Here is a 22,642-nt window from a genome sequence, read left to right as displayed (position 1 = left end):
CACTTTTCAAAATGAGTAGTTTTAAACTCATCATTCTCTGGATACTTTTTGGCTTTTCGTTTTGCTCTTCTCCTCTCTCTGACAGCAATTTGACATTTTTCATCCCAAAAATCAGACTTTTCAGCAGTAAATCGTTTCGTAATAAGTGGGGCATGTTTGTCCAGCACCTGTTCAAGGACATTTTGATAAAGGTTCACAGCCTCGTCTAAGGATTGATATTCAGAAATCACGTTTGATTAAATAATAATGAAATACAATTTTAAAATACAAATACAACATGTAATATATAACTGAGTAATTTAGTTTTAAATTTATGCTGTAATTTAACCAGTGTTGCAAAGCAAAAATTGTGAGACAAGGATAAGATTTGCAATGTTGAGAGCAACTTTTGTTACTCTACAAGGGCCAGGGTACAGAGGAAAGAAGGTGTACACCAAACATGAGACCCTCTATCTCATACCACCTCATCCCTGCCCCTTCAATGGAGTAGATCATGTGTTTTAAAACTTGTGTGTATTATACTGTATATATTTGACTGTTAAAGTTTTAAAATATTGGTAGCAATGTATTGTGCTCTGCCAATTGCAACACTTAATTTGATTGTGCTCTGCCAATTGCAACACTTGATTTATAATTGAATGTATATATACATATATATATATTGTTTGACCGGTCTGGTGTTATATTGCCTTACTGTGCTGAATTTTGCACTACTCCCCTTTGCAATAGGCGAAATTTGAAGTGACCAACAAGTATAACCAAACCATAGCGACACCCTAAATACGAGCAGAGTGTTTCAAGTTCTGCTTGTTTAAAAATGCAGAACTTGAAACGCTTTCCATATACCATTTAAAATGATTATTAGTACAACTATGTGAGGAACATTTATTGTGCAGGGTGTGACTGCAGTGAAATTCTAGTCAAAATTGAAAATATACTATGAGTTGAATATTTCAGCTATTTATTTTTTGGACCTTTCAAATACCAATAAATTGTAATTCCAGAAAAATGGCCAAAAACTTTTACTCTGTAAATCTAACATGTGTTTGACCATTTGAGGATGTCTCAACGCTCTGTTTGCAATCAATTCACTCCTCAACTCTGGAGAGCTACAAAGTGTAAATTCTGCTTCAACGACAAGGAGAGTCATGAGAAAGCTAGCAAGGTTCACACCAACAACCCAGCTAGCAAGGAAAATATAACAAGCGTTCACACCAACAATCCCACTATTCTGTCTCCGAAGATAAAAAGATTAAGTTCCTCATTTATCAAAAGAGATGAAAACATGCCAAGATCACCAACGAGACGGAACACTGGATCGAACTCTGATGAATCACCTTCCATATTGTCTTCAGATTCTGATAGTGTTAAAAATAGACCAACTAGGGTGAGATACCTTGAAAAAGTTTTCTTGCAATTAAATCAGATTAAAAAAAATTTCAAATGATATTTTGTAGTTAGAGGATAACAGATGGCTGATTTTTTATCAGTATTAGTCTTACCAATATCATTTTCAGATTAAATTACTTAGCCAGGAAGATAAAACTCCCCAAAATCTTCCGATCACATCTCCTATTGAAAACATCAACTTTCGACTTGAAATGAACAAACAACTTATTGCCAAAGATGACAAAATCCATAATCTTGAAGTCAGAAACCAGAATCTAGAAAACGAAATAAGGTAAACACAGAACAGGAAGTGAACAAAGTGAACAAGATTTGTATGTATTTGCGGCAATCATTGAATAATTTGCAACGCAGCATTCTTCGACCATCAAAGTGTTAGACACCAATTAGTCTAAATAGATTTAATTTGTATCACACAATCAATGTCTTAAACAGGGGTACAAATCTGGAGTGTGGAGAGAGGGGAATAGAAATTCCCTTAACAATTTCCAAGCTGGAAATTACCTCAGGTCTTTCTGCCCCTTCAATCTCCCTCTCCCTCTCCCTCTCCCTCTCCCTCTCCCTCTCCCTCTCCCTCTCCCTCTCCCTCTCCCTCTCCCTCTCCCTCTCCCTCTCCCTCTCCCTCTCCCTCTCCCTCTCCCTCTCCCTCTCCCTCTCCCTCTCCCTCTCCCTCTCCCTCTCCCTCTCCCTCTCCCTCTCCCTCTCCCTCTCCCTCTCCCTCTCCCTCTCCCTCTCCCTCTCCCTCTCCCTCTCCCTCTCCCTCTCCCTCTCCCTCTCCCTCTCCCTCTCCCTCTCCCTCTCCCTCTCCCTCTCCCTCTCCCTCTCCCTCTCCCTCTCCCTCTCCCTCTCCCTCTCCCTCTCCCTCTCCCTCTCCCTCTCCCTCTCCCTCTCCCTCTCCCTCTCCCTCTCCCTCTCCCTCTCCCTCTCCCTCTCCCTCTCCCTCTCCCTCTCCCTCTCCCTCTCCCTCTCCCTCTCCCTCTCCCTCTCCCTCTCCCTCTCTCCCTCAGGACATTAAAAGATCAGAATGCTGCTCTTGCTAAAACCCAACAATCAGAAGAAGAACACCGCAAGATGTTGGACAAAATAGCGAGTCTGCGAAGGAAACTGTCGGACATGGAAGTGAAGAATGCTAAACTGAAGGAAGAAAAACAGAGTGAGTCAAGAATTGTAACGTAATTTTGAGAATTTATCGATATTTTATGAACGTGTTTATTCTGCGGATGCTAACACTATCCTTACCTTGTTTGTTTTAAGTTGTAACTGGTTATGGCTCATGTGACTACCTGGCTACCTATAACCTTGTTACTAGATGTGGAGGAGACACTAAAGCAAGAAGAGCAAGTAGTTAGTAAGCTAAAAATAAGGATAAACTCGATGGAGCACGAACACTATCTGCTAGAACTGAGGGTGGAGCGGGAACAGAAACATAAACAGAGCGTCACTCAGGTAACCCCTGCAAATAACACCCAAAATAGGCCCTGGAACTCAAAGTGAGGTTTTTAAAATATTTTGGGGTGCACAAAGTGTGTGCGTTGAAATGAAGAAAAAATCTTTCAAAAAGTATATGAGAATGAGGTTAGATTTACTCGAAGAATTTATTAAAGATTTTAAAATAGTTTTAAGAAGTTAAGAATTTGGTATGACTGTTAAAACCATAGAGCAGGTTCTACCTGTCTTTCAGTTCTATGGAGCACCCCCCCCCCCCCCCCTATTTTTTTTACTGAAAACACTATTTCCAGGACTCGTCCTCCTGATTTCCCTAATCTCGAATCACATCTATTTCGCAAAAGCCGCTGGCAGGCCTCAATATAAATCAAAAATCAAATTGTTTCAATAGTTCTTGAAAATTAACTTTACGTAGCAGAAACCCGTCTAACTCTAAAGTGGTGGCAAGAGACAAACGATATTGATTTATTTAGTTATACCAAAATGAATTATTTCGATCGCTCGGACACTCAGTGACTGAGAAACAATCCCCAACGTATTGTACTGACTTTTACCCCCCCCCCCCCCCTGTACATTGTACAACTATAAATAATATATTATATATTTTATCACCTGATTGAGATATCAGACATAGTTTTCCTAAAGGATTAAATATGAGGATTATCCTAACCATCAAGGGTTTCTGTAATTTCTTAGTGTGACAAGGTTACATACATCATGCCTTTCAATGGGATTACTAAAATTGACCAATAGGCAATATCCTCAACTTCAATGAACGTGATAATATATAGAACCATCCCTTAATTTAGGAGGTATCTAGTATAGGTATAATATAGTATTACCATTTAACGGCAATCCTTTTTGTGAGTACGTTGTGATACAGCTCATGCGATATTATACCTACTTCAACTAATAAATGATCGTTATTGTATGACAGTATGGTAGGGATGGTAGTGTCAAATTACACTGGCTAGGATAACCCATACTTTTAAAATACTTCTTCATTGCATCAGTTGTGAATAATGTTGTTTATATTTTATTACTCGTGTTATATGTAGTATTATTACTATGAAAAAGAGGGGTTAGAAGAGGAGCAAATAATAAGTAGTATTATTACTAGGAGAAAGAGGGGTTAGAAGAGGAATAAATAATAAGTAGTATTATTACTAGGAGAAGGAGGGGTTAGAAGAGGAATAAATAATAAGTAGTATTATTACTAGGAGAAAGAGGGGTTAGATGAGGAGTAAATAATAAGTAGTATTATTACTAGGAGAAGGAGGGGTTAGAAGAGGAGTAAATAATAAGTAGTATTATTACTAGGAGAAGGAGGAAGCTGAGCAGGAGCTGGAATGTCTGCGTAAAGCGTATCGGAGCATACAGAGGGAAAGTAGAAGACTGTCCACAACATTCGATGTAGACGAAGAGCGGGCGAGGGAGCTAGAGGATCAGCTGAGACAGACTCAACGACGATTGGGGTATATTATAAAGGAGCAGTAGGGTTTAACACAGTCATAGAAACAGTGTGTTCTGTTAAATATAGTGAAACATTTTTACAGGATTATATTACTCTTTCACATAATATATATATAGTAGTAGATTATAAAAAAGTAGATTTTTAAGAAGTAGATTATTCAATATAAAATATTATGTGTCAGGATGGTGGAAGTGGAAAATAACAGACTAAAAGATAAGATCAGCAAAGTGGAGAGCGACCGCCAGGATAATCAGATAACACAATTAGAAAGACAACTTCTCTCTGCTAAGGTTTTAAAAGATGAATAATTTATATCTAGTATTATTTATTAATTAAAATTAATTAATAATGTTTATTAAAATCTGGATGGCTCGGAAGTTTGTTAGCTGTTTATGTTATGCAAATAATATTGCATATTTTTAATTCTTTTCTTGTTGCTTTAGGAGAATTTTGATGAAAGTCAAATGGAACTGGAAGAGTTACGCTCCAGTCACCTGTCGGAGATACAGAGTCTGCAGACACAGATATCACGACTACAGGTAGGGACACCCCAGAGGTAGGCAAACAATTTTATGCTATCCTATTGTGGGCCACTCTCTCCATCCCCCTAACAAGAAGGAATTATAATAATTCAGTAAAATCCCATTTACCGCGGAGTTGTGTAACGTAACTTGACAAATTAAAAGATTTGGCGCAGTACATCACAAGCTTCTTTTTCAATATCACAATGATATCTCAGCCAAACGGGAGCAAAGAAAGTTGTAGATCTAGTAAATTACTAATATATAATATAAGTCAGTTAATTTCACCAGATTGAAAATGACGAGTTACATGAGGGGTACACGAAGAAAAACTTGGAACTCAGCCAAATAAAACGGACTTTGTCGGACGTGGACGCCACTAGGCACGAGGCTATATCTAAAGATGAAGAGGTAATCATCAGACTAGTTGATTATTACTAATTATTAATTACATTCCGCTCTTGTTTGTAATTCAAAATTGTGTTATTGATTTTAGAACATAACACTTAAATAAACACTCTGTTTTAGAAAGAGGTGTATTAATAAATTAATAACGGTTTTCTCTTAGTTGGTGTCACTGAGAGCAGAGGTAGCCAGACTACAAGATAAGTGTTCAGCGCTCTGTGATGTGGAGCTCATTCACATTAATCTTAATAAGGTTATTATCTTTCAAACTTATTTATACTAATCTTAATAAGGTTATTATCTTTCAAACTTGTATATATTAATCTCAATAAGTTTATTACCTTAATTCCCAAACATTTGGGCGACCAAAAATTTGAGCGGGCCTCTTGCCCACATTTTTTGCAGACCAAATTAATTGCATAAATCTTTTCCGTCTGCTAAATTTTTTGCTAACCAAACTTTTGGCATTTGGCCTGTGGCCCTGAAATCTATAAATGGCTTTTTCTTCATATATAATCCAAGTGAAATAATATTTGAAATTTTAGTTTTCTAATCTGTCATTCATGGCTTGACCAAGTAAAAAGGCTTATATTTTAAATGAATAGAAATAACTGGAATTAGACTTCAAGACCTTTGGTCCGGGTTTACAGTAGTTCGCTACACACAATTATGTACACCTTTGTTTCCCCCAAAGCTAAGCGTATGTGCCGCTTAGTTTGATAGATCATGATGTAAACCTTCTAATTTTCTTCCAAACCTTTCGACCATCTGGTGAGGCGTCATAATGATAATTGTATGTGAAAGGGGTATGATAAGATATGCTGAGTGTAAGTAGACTAAACTATCTGATTGAGAGACTAAATATCACTATTGTATATCTATCATTTTGTACTGTGCCATCATCACTGTATTTTTTAGTAGTTACTGGGCAGATCGTAAATTTCATAATGTGAAACAACTCAGACTACCACCTACATGCTTAAAATTGAAAGCAAAATGACTGGAATAATAAGGAATAATAATGAACTAAGGCAAATATCTAACTGAAATTTTAGTGGAAAATCGTTCATTTTTCGAAGAATTTGTGCCCAAATTTTCGGTCGCCCAAATGAGTTCAAATTTTCTGCCCAAATTTTTCGGGCTCAAATAAATTGTGCTCAATGTAATGGCACACAAATTTTTGGGAACTGAGGTATCTTTCAAACTTATTTATATTAATCTTGATAAGGTTATTATCTTTCAAACTTATAATTTACATTAATCTTAATAAATTTATTATCTTCCTAACTTATTTACATTAATCTCCATAAGGTTATTATCTTTCAACATTCCTTGATTAGTGTTGCATTATTCTATGCCCTGCTCTGTAATACTGCTGAATATTGCAACTATAAAGCCAAAAGTACACATTATAAAATGCAGCTATCTGGTATATGAGACTCTAGTACTAAGTATAATAAAAACAAACGGCGAGCACTATCATTTTAGCAGGCAATATTTGTTTTATTATTATTATGTTTCCTAAACAATATTATATAATATTATATAATATTATATACTCTATATTATGTTAGTGCAGATAAAGTTAAATATATATAACAGGAGTTAGACAGGCACCGGGACCGAGCCGATCAAGCGGAGCTCCAAGTGCGTCAGTTGCAGCGCGAGGTGCTGTCTGAACGGGAGTTGCGTGAGAGGTGCGGCACCGAGCTGGAGCAGCTGCGCGCTAAGGAGGAGGAGTGCAGACAGAAGCACCGTGTCGCGCACAACACAGCACCCCCCATCCGCGCAAGAGCCTCCAGTCTGGAGGTTAGTAGCGTAACTAAACTATACAACTATATATTATCTAATACAGTGTATAATGCTGGTTTTTTAAATGCTTAAGGGTAGGAGAGTTAAAGGGAGGGGGGGGGAGTTTAGGGGAGGAGGGGGGAGTTTAAGGGAGGAGGGGAGTTTAAGGGAGGAGGGAAGTTTAAGGGAGGAGGGGGAGGGGGAGTTTAAGGGAGGAGGGGGAGGGGAGTTTAAGGGAGTAGGAGGAGGGGAGTTTAAGGGAGGAGGGGAGTTTAAGGGAGGAGGGGGAGGGGAGTTTAAGGGAGTAGGGGGAGGGGAGTTTAAGGGAGTAGGGGGAGGGGAGTTTAAGGGAGTAGGGGGAGGGGAGTTTAAGGGAGGAGGGGGGGGGCTTTTTAAGGGAGGAGGAGGAAGGGAGTTTAAGGGAGGAGGGGAGTTTAAGGGAGGAGGGGGAGGGGAGTTTAAGGGAGTAGGGGGAGGGGAGTTTAAGGGAGGAGGGGAGTTTAAGGGAGGAGGGGGAGGGGGGCTTTTTAAGGGAGGAGGAGGAAGGGAGTTTAAGGGAGGAGGGGGAGTTTTAGGGAGGAGGGGGAGGGATTTTAAGGGAGTAGAGGCCTCATGTATCCGGTGGGCCCGACATGATACGACATATCTCGACACGTCGGGGTTTGTCGGGATTTGTCGGGGTTTGTCGGGGTTTGTCAGGGTTTGTCGGGGTTTGTCGGGGTGTGTCGGAGTTTGTCGGGATTCGTTAATAATGGATGAAAAGTGATTAGGCTCAGAGGCCGAGATGGCTCAGCTAGCCTCATGTAGCCGGTGGGCCCGACATGATACGACATGATACGACATATCTCGACAAGTCGGGGTTTATCAGGGTTTGTCGGGATATGTCGGGGTTTGTCGGGGTTTGTCGAGCCTGGAGGCTACATGGGGCCTGAGTAGGGGGAGGGGAGTTTAAGGGAGGAGGGGGAGGGGGGAGTTTAAGGGAGGAGGGGAGTTTAAGAGAGGAGGGCGAGGGGGAGGGGGGAGTTTAAGGGAGGAGGGGGAGGGGAGTTTAAGGGAGGAGGGGAGTTTAAGGGGGGAGGGGAAGGGAGTTTAAGGGAGGAGGGGTAGGGGAGTTTAAGGGAGGAGGGGAGTTTAAGGGAGGATGGGCAGGGGAGTTTAAGGGAGGAGGGGGAGGGGAGTTTAAGGGAGGAGGGGAGTTTAAGGGAGGAGGGGGAGGGGAGTTTAAGGGAGGAGGGGAGTTTAAGGGAGGAGGGGAAGGGAGTTTAAGGGAGGAGGGGTAGGGGAGTTTAAGGGAGAAGGGGGAGGGGAGTTTAAGGGAGGAGGGGGAGGGGAGTTTAAGGGAGGAGGGGAGTTTAAGGGAGGAGGGGGAGGGGAGTTTAAGGGAGGAGGGGAGTTTAAGGGAGGAGGGGAAGGGAGTTTAAGGGAGGAGGGGAAGGGGAGTTTAAGGGAGGAGGGGGAGGGGGGAGTTTAAGGGAGAAGGGGGAGGGGAGTTTAAGGGAGGAGGGGAGTTTAAGGGAGGAGGGGGAGGGGAGTTTAAGGGAGGAGGGGAGTTTAAGGAAGGAGGGGAAGGGAGTTTAAGGGAGGAGGGGTAGGGGAGTTTAAGGGAGGAGGGGGAGGGGGGAGTTTAAGGGAGAAGGGGGAGGGGAGTTTAAGGGAGGAGGGGAGTTTAAGGGAGGAGGGGGAGGGGAGTTTAAGGGAGGAGGGGAGTTTAAGGGAGGAGGGGAAGGGAGTTTAAGGGAGGAGGGGTAGGGGAGTTTAAGGGAGAAGGGGGAGGGGAGTTTAAGGGAGGAGGGGGAGGGGAGTTTAAGGGAGGAGGGGGAGGGGAGTTTAAGGGAGGAGGGGAGTTTAAGGGAGGAGGGGAAGGGAGTTTAAGGGAGGAGGGGTAGGGGAGTTTAAGGGAGAAGGGGGAGGGGAGTTTAAGGGAGGAGGGGGAGGGGAGTTTAAGGGAGGAGGGGAGTTTAAGGGAGGAGGGGGAGGGGAGTTTAAGGGAGGAGGGGAGTTTAAGGGAGGAGGGGAAGGGAGTTTAAGGGAGGAGGGGTAGGGGAGTTTAAGGGAGGAGGGGAAGGGAGTTTAAGGGAGGAGGGGAAGGGAGTTTAAGGGAGGAGGGGTAGGGGAGGAGGGGAGTTTAAGGGAGGAGGGGGGAGTTTAAGGGAGGAGGGGTAGGGGAGTTTAAGGGAGGAGGGGAGTTTAAGGGAGGAGGGGGGAGTTTAAGGGAGGAGGGGTAGGGGAGTTTAAGGGAGGAGGGGAGTTTAAGGGAGGAGGGGAAGGGAGTTTAAGAGAGGAGGGGAAGGGAGTTTGGAGGGGAGTTTAAGGGAGGAGGGGAGTTTAAGGGAGGAGGAGGAGGGGAGTTTAAGGGAGGAGGGGAGTTTAAGGGAGGAGGGGAAGGGAGTTTAAGGGAGGAGGGGAAGGGAGTTTAAGGGAGGAGGGGTAGGGGAGGAGGGGAGTTTAAGGGAGGAGGGGTAGGGGAGTTTAAGGGAGGAGGGGAGTTTAAGGGAGGAGGGGAAGGGAGTTTAAGGGAGGAGGGGAAGGGAGTTTGAGGGAGGAGGGGTAGGGGAGTTTAAGGGAGGAGGGGAGTTTAAGGGAGGAGGGGGAGGGGAGTTTAAGGGAGGAGGGGAGTTTAAGGGAGGAGGGGAGTTTAAGGGAGGAGGGGGTTATGAATATAATGTCTCGTTGACAGATCGCGCCATAAAGTCTAACAGTTAGCACGGTATTTACACGGTATTTACACAGTACGCCATTTGATAACATGTTGTGACTTAATGGTTTAATGTTATCTACTCATACAGTACATTGAAGGGGGAGAGGTACATTCTAATCGTATGGTATCCGGGAATGTTTATTGAGATAACGGAATATAAACACTATATAATATATAAACACTTACTAAACCTTACGAGATCACAGTCACTGTCATCCGAGCTATTAGAGTATGATATCATATTGTAAAATACTATATGTTATAGGCATCACTCCTTCAATAGTAGCTTCAATAATAACTACAATGATTTAGAATTAATGTTACAAATCGACATGTAGTAGAGTAATTTATTGATAATTATAATATTGTAATAAGCCTACATAATCTGCTTTAAAGTTAACGTTCGGTCGACGCGAAAAAATATTTAGTGTACAAAAAATGCTCTCGGGTGGCGCGGGGGGAGGGGGCAAAAAGGAAGGCCCGACCCTACTAGGGTAAATGCTGACTTCTGCTACAATATGCATATGATTATTATTAATAAAATATTTTCAGCCGGCCCTATTTTCACAATCGTTAAAGAAGATTCGAGAACCAGCTGAGCGAGACGACAATATACCCGTCACAGTAAGTAATACTGGGGGATTTTCACATATGGTGCTCCAATATGGACACCCACTAGTAGTAGTACGATCAATATATATCTCTTTGCAAAACGAATAATTCGATATTCGAATATTATATATATATATTATATATATAATATTAGAAGCAACCGCAATTAAGGGGATGGGGTAGTACTGGGGGAAGGCCGAAGGGGAGGGATAGTACTTGAGGAGGGAGAGGGGTAGTACTTGGTGAGGGGGAGGGTGGTACTGGGGAGGGGGAGGGTGGTACTGGGGAGGGAGAGGGGGAGTACTTGGTGAGGGCGAGGGGTAGTACTTGGTGAGGGGAGGGGTAGTACTTGGTGAGGGGGAGGGGTAGTACTTGGTGAGGGGGAGGGTGGTACTGGGGAGGGGGAGGGTGGTACTGGGGAGGGAGAGGGGTAGTACTTGGTGAGGGGGAGGGGTAGTACTTGGTGAGGGGGAGGGGTGGTACTGGGGAGGGGGAGGGGTAGTACTTGGTGAGGGGGAGGGTGGTACTGGGGAGGGGGAGGGGTGGTACTTGGTGAGGGGGAGGGGTAGTACTTGGTGAGGGGGAGGGGTGGTACTGGGGAGGGGGAGGGGTAGTACTTGGTGAGGGGGAGGGTGGTACTGGGGAGGGGGAGGGGTGGTACTTGGGGAGGGGGAGGGGTAGTACTTGGTGAGGGGGAGGGTGGTACTGGGGATGGGGAGGGGTAGTACTTGGTGAGGGGGAGGGTGGTACTGGGGAGGGGGAGTGGTAGTACTTGGTGAGGGGGAGGGGTAGTACTTGGTGAGGGGGAGGGTGGTACTGGGGAGGGGGAGGGGTAGTACTTGGTGAGGGAGAGGGTGGTACTGGGGATGGGGGTCCGGACTCGTGAGACTCTACAGCGGCAAGATGTGTAGGAATCGGTATCGAATGATGAGATTCTGCAGCTGTGCTATTTATTCATTTTAATACACTATAATGCATGCGCATTTAAGTACACGAATCATCTATAATATTATCATTTATCACTTATATAACCATTAAATGGGTAAAACAGTGTAACAGGATAGCTTTATATATAATATATTTACAATTAAGTTATCCAATCCTGTCACCTGTGTAATCTATACACTGTGTAATGTATACCATGTGTGTAATGTATACATTATACTATTTGGAGTATGATTGGTAAAATATGATCATTGTTTTAACAGCCATTAGTACTAGGTTAGTATTAATTTATCTGTATCATCTCCGTAATTTAGCTTATGATAATAAGAGATATTGGCAGAAACTACAATGAAATGTTGATATTTAGTTATTTGTTTAAGGGAAAAATTAGACTTTAACTTGTTTTTTTAACTAGATCCCTCCTTTAGAACTTCTATTAAATGAGAAATTGAGCAAGTACTGGTTAGCACTAGATTAGTGCTGATTAACAGTCACTGGTCACAGCATGTAATCGTGTTCTATTGAGCGTGTCATTAGCGCATATTATTGCTCGATCTAAATTGGAGAAAAGATCAGCCAGATGTATATTTCACTATACTAAAGATTAGCTATATATAGATTACACTAATTAATATACACAGTATGCACATTACGACAAAAATAGCCGAAAAGGTAGTTTTTGTTAATATAATAAGTTTACAATATAAGTATAATAAGTTATTTAGATAATAATAAATAGTAAATAAGGCATGTTATTTAAACTTCTAAAGACCAAGCCTATAAAATTGATGTAACTCCATTATGACACAAACCATTACTACATTTACCGCCATGTAAATACACAGGTCTCCTTGTCATGTAATAGCATGTAATCTAATAACCATAAATAACCATATTAGGTTTGCATTAAAATACCCGAACTGTTTTAGCGATAAGGAGCTGTAATTTAATGCTAGTAAACAGTACAGCTCAGGGGGGGGGGGGGGGGTGACACGTAAACAGCACACAGATAATACTTACCCTTACTGTATTACTATATATTTACTGACAGGGCTGTGTACTGGGGGTCCTGCTTACTCACTTACTGACAGGGCCGTGTACTGGGGGTCCTGCTTACTCACTTACTGACAGGGCCGTGTACTGGGGGTCCTGCTTACTCACTTACTGACAGGGCTGTGTAGTGGGGGTCCTGCTTACTCACTTACTGACAGGGCCGTGTACTGGGGTCCTGCTTACTCACTTACTGACAGGGCCGTGTATGGGGGTCCTGCTTACTCACTTACTGACAGGGCCGTGTATGGGGGTCCTGCTTACTCACTTACTGACAGGGCTGTGTACTGGGGGTCCTGCTTACTCACTTACTGACAGGGCCGTGTACTGGGGGTCCTGCTTACTCACTTACTGACAGGGCCGTGTACTTGGGGTCCTGCTTACTCACTTACTGACAGGGCCGTGTACTGGGGGTCCTGCTTACTCACTTACTGACAGGGCCGTGTACTGGGGGTCCTGCTTACTCACTTACTGACAGGGCTGTGTACTGGGGGTCCTGCTTACTCACTTACTGACAGGGCTGTGTACTGGGGGTCCTGCTTACTCACTTACTGACAGGGCCGTGTACTGGGGGTCCTGCTTACTCACTTACTGACAGGGCCGTGTACTGGGGGTCCTGCTTACTCACTTACTGACAGGGCTGTGTACTGCACTGGGGGTCCTGCTTACTCACTTACTGACAGGGCTGTGTACTGGGGGTCCTGCTTACTCACTTACTGACAGGGCTGTGTACTGGGGGTCCTGCTTACTCACTTACTGACAGGGCTGTGTACTGGGGGTCCTGCTTACTCACTTACTGACAGGGCTGTGTACTGGGGGTCCTGCTTACTCACTTACTGACAGGGCCGTGTACTTGGGGTCCTGCTTACTCACTTACTGACAGGGCCGTGTACTGGGGGTCCTGCTTACTCACTTACTGACAGGGCCGTGTACTGGGGGTCCTGCTTACTCACTTACTGACAGGGCTGTGTACTGGGGGTCCTGCTTACTCACTTACTGACAGGGCCGTGTACTGGGGGTCCTGCTTACTCACTTACTGGCAGGGCTGTGTACTGGGGGTCCTGCTTACTCACTTACTGACAGGGCCGTGTACTGGGGGTCCTGCTTACTCACTTACTGACAGGGCTGTGTAGTGGGGGTCCTGCTTACTCACTTACTGACAGGGCCGTGTACTGGGGGTCCTGCTTACTCACTTACTGACAGGGCTGTGTACTGGGGGTCCTGCTTACTCACTTACTGACAGGGCTGTGTAGTGGGGTCCTGCTTACTCACTTACTGACAGGGCCGTGTACTGGGGGTCCTGCTTACTCACTTACTGACAGGGCCGTGTACTGGGGAGTGGGGGTCCTGCTTACTCACTTACTGACAGGGCTGTGTACTGGGGGTCCTGCTTACTCACTTACTGACAGGGCTGTGTACTGGGGCAAGGGGCGGGGCTGCGGGAGTCCCTCTGATATCACGGATCCCACGGTGTAGTGATCAGATTATGTCACCAATCAGTGACTATTAATTAGTCTAGATCTATCAGTAGAATTTAATTGGCCTAGAAAAATGGGCTAGATCTAGGGTAGAGTTCACATGACAACTCTGTATAACATAACTGTACATTAAGGGGGCCGGGCATACACCAAATCTGTCCAGACCAAATGACCTCATAGGCAGTTCAGTGACCGTTTCCACACCAACAAAATATATTTTGAGAATACCTATTTTTGTAATCGAGCATTTCCTGGTTAGAGTGGAATTTTCGGAAAAACACAATATGTTTTGTGGAGAGGCTATAAGTTAATCATTTCTAGCGGTATCGGGTTGAAATTTTGCTCGCTGTTTATTCAAATCTATTTCAAGGTGTGTGTAAAATCTAGATATCATATCTAAAAAGGTGATGCTGGACATAAAATTGTGATTTTTTGGCTTTGCAGATTAAAAATCACAATTTCTCCCATAACTTCAAAGGGAAGCATTTTAGGGTGTTTTGTTGTTCATAACTCATATATAAATGTGCTAGTTGCGGTTATTTTGCGCCCTTCAAAAAGTCACTAGCACATTCATATCAAAATTTTAGAAAAATCAGTAAATATGAAAAACGAAAAATGTGCCTAAATTTGTTGTTTGGCTTTGAAGTCCAATAGATCTGAAGATAAATGAGTCAAACCATTTTTGAAGGCATCAAAAACTGCGCCAGAATTCAGAGAACAATTTTATGTCCAGCATCAAATGAATCCGATCTTCCCTGACTGACTTTTTGGTTAAAATAAGTCTGAAAAGGACAATTTCAGCTTTTTGACTTTTTTAAACTTTAAAAATCTATAGCACACCAGCCTTTTTAGATATGATATCAAGATTTTACACACACCTTGAAATAGATTTGAATAAACAGCGAGCAAAATTTCAACCCGATACCGCAAGAAATGATTAACTTAAATTATAGCCTCTCCACAAAACATATTGTGTTTTTCCGAAAATTCCACTCTAACCAGGAAATGCTCGATTACAAAAATAGGTATTCTCAAAATAATTTTTGTTGGTGTGGAAACGGTGCGCTAGAAGGTCACTAAACTGCCTATGAGGTCATTTGGTCTGGACGGCACAAACCACTGTTTTGGTGTATGTCCCCTTAAGAAGTGAACATGATCTCTAAGATTTCTCTGCTGGACTCGTAGATCACATAAGAGACGAGAGCTCTTGTATTGCTGATGGGGGTCGCTCTCCTATCAAATGACGTGACACTTGCGTGCCGAAGGCATGCATGAAAAGGAGTTGCCTCAGTAGCTGATACGATCAGGTGTAAATACGTGGCCTGTATCTTAGGTGCATATAAACTGAAAAGTAAAAGACAATACTATCGCATTTTATCAACATGCCTACCTTCTCCAGTCACCAGCTACTAGACTCAGACTACATCTACTCTGGGAAGAAGGATACAGCACTCTCATCTGCCTGTCGGTGCTATCTCTCCCTCACATGACCAGTATAACCAGTATAACCAGTATAATATGACCAGTATAACTTTTATTTAACAAAGTTATCATACCACGTGTACAGTAAACAATTACTTCAGTGTAATATACTATATTATTATGTACTTCAGTATTTACTTCATACTAAAACACTTAATGAGATGCATGCCGCATTCTTTCCGATACGAAAATACATGTAAATATAATCTATTATTCCTTATATGGTCCTACTGAGCTTCTAATATTTTTATAGAAACGACAATCTTTGTGAAGGAGCAATCTTTGTAATTTATAGAAGCTCTCTGTACTTTTAATGTACAGCCCCCTAAAGTTATTATAGGGGGGGGGGGGGGGAGGATATCTAGTTATCATAGGACGACTAACCGATAGAATGTTAGCTTAATGGAATCTTTTCTATTCTATTAATTTATTAATCCATCTTTTTATTATTCTATCATTCTATCACTTCTTTTTATTATTCTATCATTCTATCACTCCATCTATCTAACAATTATGACAAATCAATAGTAAAATTCTGATTTGGGTGCTTCACATAGTCTAAATAATAAAACACATCGTACTATGATCTTTAATAGAAATATCTAAAATTGTTGCAGTTTAATATTCTCTCTCTCTTGTACAGTTGGTTAATGGTTAACATTGTAATAAGGCTGGTAGCACACACTTCCATCCTTGTGACAGAGGAATATAATACAATCATCGCCAAAGCTTCAAAAACCCTAAGTACCGATTGAGTACCGAACTATCAAAAGCAATATGGGACCTCAAGGAGAAAAACATTGATTATGTACACGAATATTTTTCGAGTTGACAAATTCCTCGAACCAGTGGTGGTACTAAGTCATACCAGAAGGAAGTATTTAAATTGGGCACTCAGTGACTGAGCTATAAAGGCCAACGTATGGGTACTGACTTTTGGCCCACCCTGTATATATATAGTATAGACTGGAAAATCATCACTAAATCAAATTGTTATACGGCAGGGGCGCGGGCGGGGCACTGTGGCCTCTGCCTAGACGAGAAGCTGCACGTCCTAAAGAATCCAGACTCATTAAATAAAAGATCTGAGATCATCTCAAAATGTAGACATTCTAGGACATTTTTAGTTAGAAATTGTTAGTTGTAGGTTTTAGGAATTGTTAGGAATTGTTAGTAATTGTTAGTTATAGGTTTTAGGAATAGTTTGTAATTGTTAGTTATAGGTTTTAGGAAATTTCTGTAAATAAATTTGATAAAGGAGCACTGTGTTGTATAATGTTTGCTATTTTAATTGTATTTATGTCCCTGAAGATTGTTGCATGTTCACACATCCACATGAAACTTTTAGTTGGGCAATAACATCGTTTACTTTGTTACGCTTAGTACAATATATAATATAAATTATAGTGTATACTGTGTATAATATATAATATAGAGGAATAATGCCGCTGTTTGTTTGCTTGCACGAGACTGGCGCCAACAAGGCTGCCCCCGCTCAATCATGCTTTATGTTGCAGTGGTCACAGTATTATTATTCGCTAGCTGGATTAGTGTACATTTTAACCATGATAAAGTATAAGTCATTTTCAAATTCTTTATTTTTCGAATTTGAAATCGTTCATTCTCTTAGACGGCGGACCTTTCAATATTTCGCCAGTCTGTAATACACATTCACTGAATCCCCTGTCTGTAATACACATTCACTGGCTCCCCTATCTGTAATACACATTCACTGGCTCCCCTGTCTGTTATACACATTCACTGGCTCCCCTGTCTGTAATACACATTCACTGGCTCCCCTGTCTGTAATACACATTCACTGGCTCCTCTGTCTGTAATACACATTCACTGGCTCCCCTGGCCCTGTCTGTAATACACATTCACTGGCTCCCCTGTCTGTAATACACATTCACTGGCTCCCCTGTCTGTAATACACATTCACTGGCTCCCCTGTCTGTAATACACATTCACTGGCTCCCCTGTCTGTAATACACATTCACTGGCTCCCTTGTCTGTAATACACATTCACTGGCTCCCCTGTCTGTAATACACATTCACTGGCTCCCCTTTCTGTAATACACATTCACTGGCTCCCCTGTCTGTAATACACATTCACTGGCTCCACTATCTGTAATACACATTCACTGGCTCCCCTGTCTGTAATACACATTCACTGGCTCCCCTGTCTGTAATACACATTCACTGGCTCCCCTTTCTGTAATACACATTCACTGGCTCCCCTGTCTGTAATACACATTCACTGGCTCCACTATCTGTAATACACATTCACTGGCTCCCCTGTCTGTAATACACATTCACTGGCTCCCTTGTCTGTAATTCACTGTAGTAACTAACTCTGGTAACCACTCTGGTAATCACTCTGGTAATCACTATGGTAACCACTCTGGTAACCACTCTAGTAACCACTCTGGTAACCACTCTGGTAACCACTCTGGTAACCACTCTGGTAACCACTCTGGTAACCACTCTAGTAACCACTCTGGTAACCACTCTGGTAACCACTCTGCACTGGTAACCACTCTGGTAATCACTCTGGTAATCACTCTGGTAACCACTCTGGTAACCACTCTGGTAACCACTCTGGTAACCACCCTGGTAACCACCCCGGTAACCTGCCTAGTAACCACCCTGGTAACCACCCTGGTAACCACCCTGGTAACCACCCTGGTAACCTGCCTAGTAACCACCCTGGTAACCACCCTCGTAACCTGCCTACTAACCACCCTAGTAACTACTCTGGTAACCACCCTGGTAACCACTCTGGTAACCACTCTGGTAACCACCCTGGTAACCAACTTAGTAATCACAATACTAAAGCACTACGATCTTCAATTCAGTGGCCTAACATTAATGTATGCATTTCCGGTTCTGTTGTATGTATTTAGGTCATTATATGTATATGATGTTGTACAGTTGTAACACATTTCAATTTCTGGGTATTAAGTCTGTAACATTCTCATCTCGGCGAGTATAAGTAAGTTTACTTGAGATGAACAGTTCGGCGAAATTACACAAAAAAGCAACTGTACCCTAGGCAACTGTAATGCGAAGGGGTGGGCGACAATTGACCCCCCCGACAATTCACCCCCCGACAATTCACCCCCCCCCCCCCCGACAATCGACCCCCCGACAATATAATTTAATACAATTAACCCTAACCCTAACCCTAACCCTAACCCTAACCCTAACCCTAACCCTAACCCTAACCCTAACCCTAACCCTAACCCTAACCCTAACCCTAACCCTAACCCTAACCTAACCCTAACCCTAACCTTAACCTTAACCCTAACCCTAACCCTTACCCTAACCCTAACCCTTTACAAGACCATGAAGTAAGCTGGGGTTGGCATATTATAATATATACTAGCAGGGTACCCGTCCTCCGGACGACAATAATTCTTTACTTTTACATAATTTTACTGATACCACGTTTTCATTTTCTGATTTTTTTGGGTCAAATTTAAAGACAGAATTTCCAAATGTTGAAATTTCAAATAAAAATCCAAAACAAATTTATTTCAAATAACAATCAATCCAAATCAAATTCATAAAAAACGAAATCTCTGTTACAACATTATTTGTCCAAAACCTCTGGATAGACAACATTGTCAGTTCTCCCAATGTCCAACGACAAAACTCTGTGGGCGTCCTTTTCCTCAACCCTGCTTTGCGCCACATAGAATTGGCCATGAGAAAAGAATGGCCGGTCCAAGAAGATGCCAACCTTTTTCAAAGTTTGTCCTTGGGCCTTGTTGGGCGTGATCGCAAAACGGGTCTTAAAGGGAATTGTCCGCGAGTCATATGAAATGGAAAGGTCCCATTAGTTGGTTTGATAGGGATGCGTGGGATGAATAGCTTGTTACCCTTGTAAGACCCTCCGACAACCACGGCTTCTATTATTAGTGCTTTTCATTCAAAGAAGTAAAACCGAATCTTTTATGTCATGTTTCCAGGGTTTGGACTGGAATTGCCAGCTTAAAGAACTTCCATCGCATTACATTACATAATTTTCTCAATAAATGTAATAGATTTGTAAAAGTTTCAAGAGATTCTGGATCATTACTCTGATGATCATCAAAAGATTGTTCCGACTTCATGTAGAAAAAAGATAGCTAAGCTATCATTGACCAAGCAGGGCGCAGAAACAGCCACAGTAGATCACTAAATATTAGTGCTTTTCATTCAAAGAAGTAAAACCGAATCTTTTATGTCATGTTTCCAGGGTTATTATGCAAGACAGTAACGATATACTTGGTGCCGTTGCAATGACCTTGTTCCGTAGAAGCATAACATTAACTGGGCAGCCGACTTTCACTTTCAACTGGTGGGGTGACAAATCATCACGATGAAAAAAATCATCTCGATGAAAAACTTAACTGCAGTACTGTGTAGCAAAATGCAACGTTACGCCTCCACATCAAGCATAGAGGCCATTTTTACGAAGATGGAATGCTTCCCAGTGGTACCAAGAAGTCGTTTAATGACCTGAACATTCTCACTATTCATAATAACATTGCGAAATGGTCAGCTATTTTCATGCACAAGCGTTTTAATTCACGTATATTGTATATTCACACAGCACATACCAATTTCTCAGCTGAACAATTGTAAAGTGCGCTTTGAACAACTCTCTAGGGAATTAAAGCTTGAGAAGTGATAACAGTTAACAGCTATACTGTAAATATGTATACTAGTTACTACTTGGCACTCTAGCAGCTAAAGTTTTCTGATTTAGGATTGTTGAAGAAGTTTTATTATGATCAATCGATGGAGTGTGATAAGTAATTACTGGAATCGGTGCAATTTATAATCCTAGCCTACCTAATCTTCTTCTTTTGTAATTACATAGTTACATTTAGGTTAAGTTGCCTCCCCGCCCCCCATATTTCAACCATATTGCAATACATCTTAAAGTTTGTGCTAATGTTATGTATTATTATAACATTTAGTCTGATTTAACCCATGATTGGCTCACTTAAGCCAAGCTCTAAAGAAAGCACACACTTATTTTACTATTTTGTAGTCTCCGTAGGGTTCATCTCAGTATATATATATCGTATAGTATCTAGTGTATATCATGAACCAGTATTGTTAAATAATTAGTAGCTTACAAGCAGCAAGGGAGGATTTATTGATATAATGTCATTCGTTGCAAGGCAAATCTGATAAGTGCATTGTCCTGAACGCAAGAGTAATCTTAATGATAATAATGAAATATTTGAATGACAATGGGACGTCGTAAGTCAATTATTATAAATGTTTGTAGGGCGCGACTAATCTACAAGTTATAAACTGCGCGCAGCACGCGTGTGTTTTAACGCGTTCACGTGTTTTTAATCGAATTAAACTTACGACTGCTCATCACACTCCAATGGACGAACCCTTTCTAAAATCTAACTGCTGACTTCTGCAGTAACTGACCCATCATTAAATATATATTATTTCATTGCAGACATCGAGATTTACAAAGCCGGCGCCTCCTCCAAACAGGAGACGTCCCTCAAGAGATCACCTCCAACAGCGAGCTAGAGGTGAGAATCCTAGTTTTCAGGAGTGTTTCTTTCTTTGAACTACGAATACTGTTGTTTCTTGTTATCATCATGATAATAACTTAATTAAATGAATTTTTTGTGAAACAGCCAATAATGTATTACCTTTCAGATTCAGATGTTTGACTGTTGGATGGTAATATTCTCTAGTATACTGTCTTAGGTAGTACATTCAACGAAGACTAATTTGGTGAACATGTCCAAATTGGTGACGTTATTTGTATCCAAAAATCTAATGGATTGTTGTTTTGTAACATTTGCTAATAACTTGCCTCAGATTTAACGCTATTAATTTGCAAGTAAAGTGCTATGGTGCTCCTGAGGCTGTTCTATAAATTTCAGGGCGAAACTGAATTAAGAACCTGTTCATTTAGCATATTAATTTTTCTTCAAGATGGGGTTATTGTTGAGCACATGTCACCCTTTAAATATTGGAGAACACCATGTTTAGTTATACTACTTATATATTGGTACTGCGTACATGGGCCTAGTTTGAGAGGTAAACTAGTGAACAATATCGAAACATATCATGGTGACGTTTACCTTGAAGTAATTCACTGAAAAGATAATAAAAACTTTAATAAATGCGATAGACAATTAACATGGCTTGTTATCCTTTCTCTTAAATTCTTATGAAACGTTTGACTAGTAATACTACACACTTGAGTGACTAGAAAGTGATGAGTCAGGAATATGTGTGTTACCCGGATTCATTTTAAAGGATTTAATTTGTGAACGAACATTTTACTTGTAGCTTGTAAAATTCAGGTTTGACGTCTGAGATGAGACTTTAACGTTTGTGATTTGATATTCGAAATTGAAATGATTGTGAAGTTTAATGCAATGTCATGTGTTTATGCAATGTCACGTGTTCACATAAGCTACACTGTTTAGCAATGATTGAGAAGTTAGTTCTACTAAATAATATGGGTCCACTAGCTGTTAAAGTGCTTGTTTCGAGATTGCATTTCGTTTGTTTTTTGATCATTTGGTACTTGATTTTGTACATTAAAATCTTGTGTGCTCTTATTATTGTTTGAGTGTATAATGTGATGATTTTACATAATTTGTCTCAAATAGCAAATTTCTCTAGCACTCTGAAGACAGTGTCTATATTTGCTTGGTACTGATATTTTTTGCGATTTTATAGCTCAATACATGTGAAATGTTGTATCTATCACATTAGAAAAATATCCTGTTTAAAATTACTTGAACTGTTTGTATGTCCTTCTCAAAACGGAGTAATTATTAAGATAACGGATTGTTATTGATAGTGCTTTTAAATTTACGTTTCAATAATCACGGGATTTCACTTAGTACTCTAGTAGCGCTTAGTAACACTGTGGGAGGGGGGGGGATGGGGCGGGGTTCACTCTCTCTCTTTCACTATCATTATGTGGGACCATTGAAAAATGAAATCGTCTTGACAAAAATTATTGTCCATTCACTGGATCCCAGTGGTTGGTTTAAAAATAAGCTGATTGTGTTGCGCGTCTGGTTATGCGTTGCTTCATATAAAATTATATCAGCACAAGCATGTGGCACAACACGCGGCAAAACATGCTAGCAGAGTGTGATGACTTTTTATCGTTATAATTAGTTTCAGTAAGAGAACAACCTTGTACTTTTCTTGTATCTGGACCTTGCTTTTATCTTTACTTGTTACCTGGCTGTTACAGTGTTACCTGGGCACCCAACGTGACAGGCATTCAAAATTATTAAAAATCTGAAATTTTGTCATCTTTTTGAGCATCGTTTTGGGC

The 22,642-nt window shown here is 41.5% G+C and overlaps 2 protein-coding genes across 3 annotated transcripts in view; one reads left to right on the top strand and one right to left on the bottom strand.

The window, feature by feature from the left end:
• The window catches only part of LOC134823775 (uncharacterized), an 83,508-nt gene extending 64,145 nt beyond the window's left edge, over positions 1-19,363 (bottom strand). Inside the window, exon 1 of the mRNA XM_063835335.1 lies at positions 19,344-19,363. The gene's annotated coding sequence lies outside the window, so the exon portion shown is untranslated. The remainder of the gene's footprint in view (positions 1-19,343) is intronic.
• On the top strand, positions 996-22,177 carry LOC134823773 (myosin heavy chain, clone 203-like). Of its 2 annotated transcripts, XM_063835327.1 has the most exons (13): positions 996-1,387; positions 1,518-1,681; positions 2,415-2,560; positions 2,717-2,853; positions 4,174-4,328; positions 4,509-4,617; positions 4,771-4,866; positions 5,140-5,259; positions 5,417-5,506; positions 6,856-7,062; positions 10,295-10,366; positions 20,783-20,861; positions 20,992-22,177. In XM_063835327.1, exons 1-13 carry the CDS (start codon positions 1,061-1,063, stop codon positions 21,003-21,005), a joined length of 1,716 nt encoding a protein of 571 aa, XP_063691397.1. In that variant the 5' UTR covers positions 996-1,060; the 3' UTR covers positions 21,006-22,177. The 2 variants fall into 2 exon arrangements, with proteins under 2 accessions (XP_063691397.1, XP_063691398.1); XM_063835328.1 differs by lacking the exon at positions 10,295-10,366 and having other exon boundaries at positions 1,059-1,387; positions 20,992-22,149.
• The last annotated feature ends 465 nt before the right edge of the window (positions 22,178-22,642 follow it).

The sequence above is a fragment of the Bolinopsis microptera genome, chromosome 11 (assembly GCF_026151205.1).
Source record: "Bolinopsis microptera isolate Bmic1 chromosome 11, MBARI_Bmic_1.0, whole genome shotgun sequence".
NCBI lineage: Eukaryota > Metazoa > Ctenophora > Tentaculata > Lobata > Bolinopsidae > Bolinopsis > Bolinopsis microptera.
The sequence above is the reverse complement of the archived record's forward strand: the minus strand, read 5'-3'. Positions and strand labels throughout refer to the sequence as shown.